Below are 10599 nucleotides of genomic sequence, written 5' to 3' on the forward strand. Positions count from 1 at the left end.
CCGTTTGGCCGGAAAATGGAAAAAACTATAATTTTTTGTAATATTTGTTCATCATTTAAACATCCTTTAATCGGATATATTGGCGTCAATTCCGGTCCTAGAGTCAAACCGGTGCACATTTCTTACATAAAATTTGCTACTTGTCCTTCTCAAGTGCTCAGATTTTTTCTACGTCTTACGGTTCGTGAGAAAAAATTCCAATTGGAGGTCTACATGTCTTGCAAATTTCGTGAAAATAAAAACTTTGTATTTCGTTCCAAATTTAATTTATTTCGATTAAGTCTGACGTACTGATTCAAAAAAGATATACATACCCTTATGAGAAAATGCACCGTTTGGCCGGAAAATGGAAAAAACTATAATTTTTTGTAATATTTGTTCATCATTTAAACATCCTTTAACCGGACATATTGGCGTCAATTTCGGTCCTAGAGTCAAATTGGTGCACATTTCTTACATAAAATTTGCTACTTGTTCTTCTCAAGTACTCAGATTTTTTCTACGTCTTACGGTTCGTGAGAAAAAATTCCAATTGGAGGTCTACATGTCTTGCAAATTTCGTGAAAATAAAAACTTTGTATTTTGTTCCAAATTTAATTTATTTCGATTAAACCTGACGTACTGATTCAAAAAAGATATACATACCCCTATGAGAAAATGCACCGTTTGGCCGGAAAATGGAAAAAACCGAAAATTTTTAATTCGATTTTTCCATTATTTTTGCCAAACTGTGGGTAGGGGATAGAAAAAAAACACATATTTGGAATAAGTTAGACCTAGTGTATATATTAACATTAAAAAAACAATTTCCTAAAATTGGAATTTGCCCAAAAATGTTTAAATACCAATGATGGCTACCTGATCAATTTTGATTTATATCAAGGGAACAATCCTCTTGGAAATAAATCTTATGAATCTCTTTTTGGAAAATGTTCTGCTCCTTTAGTACATTTTTTGGAAGATTTACCAGACGATAAAAGACAGTTGCGTTATGCCATTCATGTTGACAATTTGTTTACTAATTATAATTTGTTTGCTTATCTGAAGTACCTAGGATATTCTGCAATTGGAACAATTCTTGATAATCGGTTGGGTAATACAAATAAAGCATCATTTTCTAAAAAATCCAAGGGTACCTCAGAACATATAATACATAAAGACGACGGAATAATATTAGTTCGATGGATGGATAATTCAGTGGTTACTGTTGCTTCAAGTTCTTCGGGTGTTTTACCAACTTTGTTATTAAAGAGATACTCCAAGCAGCAACATCGTCACCTTATGACAAACCGTCCAAATTGTATATGTAAGTACAATGAAAATATGGGCGTAACTGATCTTCAGGATCAGTGTGTGGCAAACTACAGAATAGGTGTTAGGGGAAAGAAGTGGTACTGGCCCATATTTACTTGGATGGTAGATACCACAGTAAACACTGCCTAGATCATTTACAGAAAAAATAACAAAAATGTATCCAACCTCGATTTTTATCGCGAAATAGTTCAGGTTTTTTTGACTCGATATGGCATCAAATAGACGGGTGCTGGCAGAAAGAAGGTTCACATGGAACCTTTCGCAGAAGTAAGGTATGACAGAATCGATCATTTTGTTGCTCCTTGTAATAGAAGACGTCGCGCTGGAATTGGTTGTACTATATTTGGGAGGACACAATGCATAAAATGTGATGTCGAACTAAGTGTTTTGTTTCGTATCATTCTAAATAATATTTTTTTGTAAATTGGATATATCATAAGTTACCAGTGATACCATATGTTATCAGTCTGTATTTTTTTTCTAATTAAAATTTGACAAGAAATCATAATATGTTTCCTTCTAACTTTAGGTCAAAGAGACGTAGTAAAAATTGAAGTAAAATTTATAAAATAAAAGTTAATCTGTGCGTTAATGGGCTAAGTTTTGATTTTGCAAATTTCAAAATTTCAGATGTAATAATATGATTTGAAATATTATGATCTAAAAAGGTTTTTACTAGAACAAAAATCTGTAGGTGGAATACTACGAAAAAGATTTTTTACGTCAAATGAAATTAATCTGGAGTTATTAGGTAATCGAAAATGTGTTTTTTTTGCTAGTTCTAATGTGTTTTGACGGTAAATTTGGATGAAAATTTAGTGTGTTCTAAAATAATATCTAACAGTTTTTTTTAAATTGTATATGACGGAGCTGTATAAAAAGAAACAACAGGTCTTATTGGGTGGTCAGGTTTATGTCATAGATCAGAACTATCAGCAACTATTACAAATAGCAACAAGACAGCTGCTTGAAAATGGATGGGAATTCAATAGAACTATCCATAATCTCTTCATAGATTTCCGGCAGGCGTACGACAGCTTTAAAAGGAATCAGATGTGGAATGCATCTTTCAGTTCCAAAAAAACTTATCCAGCTTGTTAAGTTATGTGTGAATAGCTGTAGATCCAGAGTACGGATAGGTAACAAACTCTCAGAATCTTTCGAAATAAGCAGTGGCCTGAAACAAGGTGATGCGCTGTAACCTCTCCTCTTTAATATTATCCTGGAGAAAGTAGTAAGAGCAGCACAACTTAAAATAGAATTACTGACAGTAAATGGACCAAAATTACTACTAGCATACGCAGATGACATTGACATTGTGGGAAACACAGTCACCAATGTGAAGGAGACTTTTAATAAATTGGAGGTAGAGGCGAAGAAAACTGGTTTAAGGGTAAACGAAGAGAAAACCAAATACATGTGCATCAACAGACAAAAGGGACGAGATAGAATAGGGCAAAATGTTACAATAGACCCATATAACTTTGAAAGAGTGGAGAGTTTTAAATATCTCGGAGCAACAATCTAAGCATATAACGATATCGCGGAAGAGATTAAAGGAAGAATTCAGACAGCAAACAGATGTACGTACAGCCTCCACAATACTATTAAATCTAAAAGCCTAACACGAATATCAAAGATTAGAATATATAAAAGGGTGATTAGACTGGTGCTCATATATGGGTGTAAGACGCGGACCCTGACCAAAGAACACTTAGAGGTTTTGAGAGGAAAATCATCAGAAGAATCTTTGGGCCTTATCACTACATTAATATAGCAACCAATACCGAATGATAACAAATGCTAAGGTCAAGATGTATAGAGCGAGCGATAGGTATGGTCCAAGAGATTAAATCTTAACGTCTAAGATGGGCTGGCCATGTCCATAGACTCCCTAATAACCGCCTTGCCAAGTTAATATGGGAGGAAGCCCCCACAGGAAGAAGGACCTTAGGACGTCCACCAATGCGATGGAAAGACAATATATGATCAGATTTAAGAACAATGGGGCTACCCACTGACCCAACTATTATGGACGACCGTTCAAGATGGAAGCAAGTTGTGCAGTCAGCCAAAACCCACCCCAAGTTGTAGTGCTACGAGAAGAAGAAGAAGGTTTATGTAGTTTAATAAAAAGAGTAGAATTTAGAGGGTTGTGGCTTCATAATATTGAGGTATTTCTGTTGTATTAAACTTAATATTTATTTTGAATTTTCTAACGCCAATTTAATTTGTTTTTGATCTTTTATACTATAATATTGCCTTTTTTTATTTTAGTCATGTTCAAATTATGGCGAACGATTGGGCGACCTAACTATTGGTGATAAAGTAGGATTAATTCTTACGGAGTCAAGATGTCTGCAGATCTCAATAAACGGTATTGAAGAAGAACCTTTGGCCTTGAATTTTCCAATGGGTCAGTCAATTTATGCGATTTTTGACCTTTACGGTCAGTGTCAACAGGTATGTATTCCCCACCCTATTTTTTATGTACCTACAACAAATATGCAACCATTAAGCTTTAAAATATTAAGACATGTTTTGTAAAAAATATTTATATATTTATAAGTAAAGAAAAAAATGAGATTCTAGTAATAACGAAAAGATAACACTTATATTAATCTACAGGAAAAGTTCCAGAAATCGATAAAGTTACCCATGTAATGTTAAACGAACCGCTCATAGAGAAATCACTCATAATTCACTAAATTACTGGCACTCAGAAGTCATTGGTTATGCTTACAAGGTGGGAGTTTTTAGTGGTGGTATATCTTGAAGACAAATAGTATGTGATGGTTGTGTGATAAGCTTCAGGGAGGTCTATGAAGATAGCTCTAGTGATTATTCGTTTCTCAAATCCATCCTAGATGTATTGTTTTATAGTTTTAAACCTAACTGCAGCATTTTCCATGTCCGAAACCAACCCTAGAAATCTTTTCCGAATCCAAAGTCTGAGAAATTCTCCCTAGAACCATAATTTCGAACCCTTTGAAGAAGTGGTATAATCACAGTTTTTGGGAGATACATTAGCTCTAGCTTTGGTAGTGATTGGGTTGAAGTGTGTGCTTGGAATGTGCCCATCCAACACTTTGATCACCTGCTGTGCAGTTGTCTGGCTAACAAAAATATTTTTAGGATTACATATATTCTCTTCTCCATTGACATTGCTATAACGTGGTATCGTGGATGAGTTATATTATAATACCTCTAATACTTCTTGTTCTGTTCAACGCTCTAGCTCTGCCCCGTTCTTGTCTATGTCCTTTGTTTCTTCATATTGTATCAAGCTGTTCTACTTGCTTTTGCCACTTGTTCCCTGAGTTCTTCGTTGATATTGTTATCACTTGATAAATTGATTTCTGGGCATTTAAATTTCATTACTTGTTCTACCATATAATTTTCAATTTCTAGTTTACTCCTTATTGGTGGTTTTGATATTAATAGACTGTTGCTATTACTAGGCTGTGTTTTGTGGCGATATTTTCATATTGAACACCTTACCCTTCATGGTAAATTGATGTAGTATTCGCTGCAAGCCGTCTTCATTTTCCGCTATCAGGACTGCCTCATCTGTATAACCTATTATTTTTGTTTCCTTATTTTCCATTTAATATCTCTTTTCATTTTTGCTTGTAATATTACCTCATCCAATATGAGCTTAAATATTACTGAACTTGGACTGTACAAACAATTACATTAGTAAAAGTTATTTTAAGTATCAGTCCGGACTTTTATATTTCCATTCATCGCTGTAATCGGTAATATTACTTAGAGAGTAATTGAGAAAATCACAAAAGCGAAGTCTTGTTTTTAAGCATTAGTATCCGCATATGACCTAAATAACTTTTTAAATTATTTTTGTATGATGAACTTTATTAATTTTTAGATTAAAATACTAAATAAAGTAGCACAGGAAGAACAGGTAATTATTAAAAAGAGTATCGACTGTGAAAAAGCTGATTTAGAATCTTGTGAAAAAGAAGGTTCTGAAACGAAATTAACCCTTCCTATACCTTCTGCTAGTACTAGTGTTACAAGTTCCGTTATTATGAAAACTTCTCACAGCAATACTCCTTTGAAATCGTGTCCATATAAAGAAGAAGTCGAAAAGTTTAAAAAGAAGTTGTTACTACCAGGTAATATTTTTAATATTTTTTACATAATCGATTCTTTTATTATAATATTTTTACTAATTTCAGATCACTACTTTAATGTAGAAGAGCCAATATGTTATTGCCAATACTGTTCAAAGGCCAGAAGTTCTGATGAAAAAGAAAATTTGTTAGGTAAATGTTTGAATCGAGATTATCGATATTATATTTTTATGAAAAATTATCAGTTTATTGAAAGTGTTACAGCTTATAAAAACTAAACGTAAAGCCTATGTTTTGCTAGTATCAATTTCCGCTTATGCTAAAACCTACATTAAAACTAAATTTGCGACATTAATACGAAACTTTATTAAATGTAACCTAAATAAAATGAACTAGATTTTAAATTATTAAATTCATAATTCCAAACATTTTACTCATCGGCTATAACTGTTTACTTAAATGTTTAAAATGATATCTACCAACGTCCATACAATTATTACAAAGTAGCTGTTCGAAATTACAAAGAACATTTTGGAGCATTTTAGAGGTTACTAGAGAGTGGTATTATAAATCTTCCTTTTAAATAGCCCCATATGAAGAAGTCCAGGAGAGTTAAATCGGTGATCTTGCTGTCCATTCAATAAAACACCGATTTAACTCACCTGGACTTCTTCAAATGGGGTTATTTAAAAAGTAAGTTATAACACCATTACAGCTTCATTAGAAGAACTATGACAACAAATAGTGCATGAATGTAGTATAGTAACCCCTAAAATGTCCCAAAATGTTCTTCGTAATTATATAGTTATAATTATATAAGTTGGTGCTAGATTATTTTTAACAATTGGTTAAATTAAACTGAAAGATATATGAGTATCCTGACTATGTGGGGGTATGCTGAAGTCCCACAGAACGCATTCTAAATAATTCAAGTGAGGTAGTGATGAATTGCCAGTTTTATGTCGTATTATTCACGCCGAAATTATAGATCACAAATCCGGCTGTCTTATCTGATATAAGATTATAAGAAAAAAATACTAATTTACAAACATTTTAGACATCTTGAATAGGGGCTACGCGTTGTTGCACAGGATAGCCCGTGCTTTTAACTCTTCGAATTTCTTTAGCTTATGCAGTGTTTATTTTATATGTGCTAGGCCTCTTGCGATGACTTATCATTTCTTTTTTAAAATATCTTCCGCTAAAATGAATTGATGAAATGCATGAATGAATAAATTCGATATGTTTAGTTAAAAATACTATAATATTCTATAAAGTTTAGCAATCTACAAGTCTACAATTTTGTGGTATTTTTCAAAGATGATATTTAACAGATCAGGCGATTTTGATAAGAAAACAATTATAATAAAGACGAAATGTAAAAAGATGTACCTAACTTAGAAAATTAAGTATTTATCAACAATAAATATAAATTTAGAAATACGTAATCACCCTATATGATTCATTTTACTCTTTCTTTTTTAGGTTGGGTTAAGTTTCCATTATCTATTTCCGAAAATATGTCAACTGATAAATGGCATTACGCGTTTTATTTTACCAAGCTTGGTGGAGTTAGATGTATTTTAGATAGAGGACAACCTCTTACTAAAGGTAAAAGAAAGTATTACAATCATAAAATATTTTATTACATAGATAAAAAAAGTATTTTATTAATCATATTAAGAAATGTAGTTGTGTCTTCTCATAATATATTCAGAATGGTTGTTTACAACGATGTAATATACTGAGGATGGAACCTATGAATAAATATTTGCGTCCAAAGTAGTTGATAACAATGGCCGACTCTTGTTTCCGGAATGCCAGTGGTTTACGAAAAAAATTCGTTTAGTACATATATGTGTACCTAAATAAGTATTTATTTTCGCTGTTATTTACATTTGAATAAAATATATAATGACTTGTAACATTGTAAAATTAAAAAAATATTATTTTTATAACATATAAACATATATATTTTATAGGTACGTAGTTGCGCCGCCTTTTAAAGATTCTCTTGAAAATTGTTCTAAAACGAATTTATAAGAAATATGAGGAGCAGATAGATCAAACGCAGCTTGGCTTCAGAGGAGGCATGGGTACAAGAGAGGCATCATTTTCGTTGATGGTACTCTTGCAGACTAGGGAATATAACAAGAGTGCATATGTATGCTTCATCGACCTTATGAAGGTCTTTGACCGAGTGCAGCATATGAAGTTAATAGATGAATTAAAAAACATCAATTTAGACAAAAAAAACATTGAGTTTATTAAGGCTATATACTGGAACCAGAAAGCATTAGTAATGGTGAACGATATAGAAACAAATAATATACCGATTGCGAGAGGGGTCAGGCAAGGATGCGTCTTGTCTCCGACGCTTTTCAACGTGTACTCACAGGTCATATTCAGAAAAGCCTTATGGGAAAGAAAAGAGTGAATAATAATTGGTTGAGAAATCGTAAACACCATGAGATTTGCAGATGATACGGTAATTATGGCTGAGAGTATAGAAGAACTACAAACTTTACTAGATGCAATAAATAGTGAATGCATTCAAATGGGACTTGACATCAACACAGATAAGACCAAATTTATGATAGTATCAAGGAGTCCAATAAATAATGAACAACTAACCCTTGGTGGACAGCAAATAGAGAGACTGAAAAATATAAATATCTCGGATCTTACATGAACACAGAATTAGATCCAGACCAAGAGATCAGGGTACGAATAGAAATGGCAAGGGCAGCGTTCTTAAAATTCAAGCAATTGTTCTGTGACAAAAATCTGAATACTGCGCTGAGACTGCGTTTGTTGAAGGTTACGTCTGGTCCCAACTATTGTATGGGGTAGAAACATGGACGTTAAAAGCGCCAATAGTTAAGGAGCTTGAAAACTTTGAAATTTGGATATACCGGACAATGTTGAGAATTCCATGGACTGCCAGGGTCACCAATGAGGAAGTGCTGAGAAGGATGGATCGAGACAAAAAATTGTTGAGAACAATAAAAGTACGCAAGACTGCATACCTTGGACACATACTGAGGAATGATAAATATAGTCTTCTGTAGGTCATCATGCAGGGTAGAGTCGATGGCAAAAAGGGAATAGGTAGAAAGAGGAAGTCATAGCTGCGAAATATTCGAGACTGGACAAACATGACTGTAGAAGAATTATTCCACGTTGCAAAAGACAGAGAAACTTTTAGAAATGTGGTCGCCAACCTCCGTTAATGGGGACGGCATAGGAAGAAGAAGTAGTTGTGCATCTGATGCCACTGATGTGACTGGATGCAAAATATTAAAATTTAAACAATTTATTGATTTACCAAAAAAAATACATTAAATTATTGACTTAATACATAATTTAATGTTTAATTCCATAATATATGCATAGTTATATAGTACAATCTTGGCTACCGTCATCTAAAATTCTAACATCAAAAGTGCTTGCAAAAGCAGTAACTTTTAATTTCTTGTCAAATTAAAAAAAATATTCTGAAAATTTACTTGTTTTTTTCTGAGAAAGCTAAAATATTAAATTCATCTTCACTCTAATCAATTTATTCGATGTTAAAAACGATATTGAACAATTTTATAGTTATTTTACTATTTTTTGTAGGTCAAGCAAAATGGTGCAATTTTACTGGACAAAAAGCTGACGACGTACAAATAGTATTCTACCCGTCTTTACAGACTATCCTTACGAAGGGATATAAAACTGAAAACAATCGAGAAGTTTATGCAGCCTTTCAATTGTTGGTCAAACCCGGCGCATATTCTATATCAAGAGACACTGATGTTACTGAATGGAGCACCAAAGAAAGTGGAGCTTTGGTACTTAATGCTCTCTTATTAAAAATTCAGTAGAAGGGTAGTAGATTAAACATGAGTAGTTATTTTTGAAATAACAATTTTGTTTTATTAAGTTTGGACTATTTATTATTTTTTTGGATTCCTTATAAAAGATATATTAATATAAAAACCCTATCGGGCTACGTCACAGAACGTTTTCGGAATAACTATTATATCATCAGCGCTATCTGTATTTACTTGTTAGAAGCCACTAAATATATGGGTAAAAACCCTTGAAATGTATTTAAATTAACTTACATGTTTGATATTTAAAAACTATAATGTTTAAGTTACAAAAGAAATTGATTACATGGCAACGTAAGACTCCACTGGGGTTGATAGTCTTTAGACGAAGTGTCTGAGAGGACTTGTTGATAGTAACATCGTTGATAGCAACTATCTACTGAACTATGGTATAATTTCACTATTTGAGAGAGTGAGTCATCGTTTAAAGGCCCAGAAATGCGGAAAGCTGTTTGGAAATCCAGTGACGTACACTTACTTTTATTTTAACGTTAATTATATTTTATTTTTCACTATGAAATTTTTTTAAAACAAATTTTAAGACAGTTTCCACACCACCCCAGAGGTATGTCTTGTGGCGCGATACTTTTTTTAAATGGGTGTTCGCCAAGAGCCATATTGTCTTATTAAATAAAATGAACAAAACACTTAAACAGTATAAAACAAAACAAAATAAAATCCTATAAAACAAAATAAAATTCTATAAAAACAAAATAAAAATAATGTTTGATGTGTTTAAACACAAACACTATACACACTTACTATGTTCTTCTCGTTTTTTTTTGTTTTTGGTTTTTTTTATGCTGATGTTCTTATTAAACTATTAGAAAAGATTATTCGCTGTCTAAACCTGAAGATGCAGTGCTGCTATCGCTGTCATTATCTTCACCACCTGGTGTAATTATAATTGGCTCTAGTAAAACTTTTATATAAGTGTCAAGTTCCCACATACGATGTTCTTCTTTAATTATGTTGCCTATACATTTAGCCCATTTCTCTGGAGTTACATGGAGGATTGCTTGAATCAAAAGTTTATTAATTTCGTTTAATTTGAACGTTTTGTTATTGCGTGCTACTTCTCCTTTCACTTGCTCCCAGATAAGTTCAATGGGATTAAGTTCGCAATGATAAGGTGGTAGACGCAGAACTTTGACACCATAATCTTTTGCAGTTTCATCTACAGCATATTTAAGATATTCAATTTTCCTTAACCATGCAATGTCAAGGAGCTAAATTTTGAGCATTGATTCTTCGTATGCAATCCCCTTTTCTGTAAGCCATTGTTGAATCCTCCCTTTCAATTTCTCTAATAA

General features: G+C 32.7%; 1 protein-coding gene across 2 annotated transcripts in view; it reads left to right on the forward strand.

The window, feature by feature from the left end:
- The window catches only part of Neurl4 (neuralized E3 ubiquitin protein ligase 4), a 306909-nt gene extending 296993 nt beyond the window's left edge, over nt 1-9916 (forward strand). Inside the window, exons 15-19 of one of the 2 annotated variants that reach the window (XM_072532633.1) lie at nt 3592-3777; nt 5201-5450; nt 5514-5600; nt 6894-7019; nt 9030-9916. In XM_072532633.1, coding sequence (XP_072388734.1) covers nt 3592-3777; nt 5201-5450; nt 5514-5600; nt 6894-7019; nt 9030-9277 — 897 coding nt within the window. In that variant the 3' untranslated portion in view covers nt 9278-9916. The remainder of the gene's footprint in view (nt 1-3591; nt 3778-5200; nt 5451-5513; nt 5601-6893; nt 7020-9029) is intronic. The other variant, XM_072532632.1, reaches the window with a different exon arrangement.
- The last annotated feature ends 683 nt before the right edge of the window (nt 9917-10599 follow it).

The sequence above is a fragment of the Diabrotica undecimpunctata genome, chromosome 5, assembly GCF_040954645.1.
Source record: "Diabrotica undecimpunctata isolate CICGRU chromosome 5, icDiaUnde3, whole genome shotgun sequence".
Classification (NCBI taxonomy): Eukaryota; Metazoa; Arthropoda; class Insecta; order Coleoptera; family Chrysomelidae; genus Diabrotica; species Diabrotica undecimpunctata.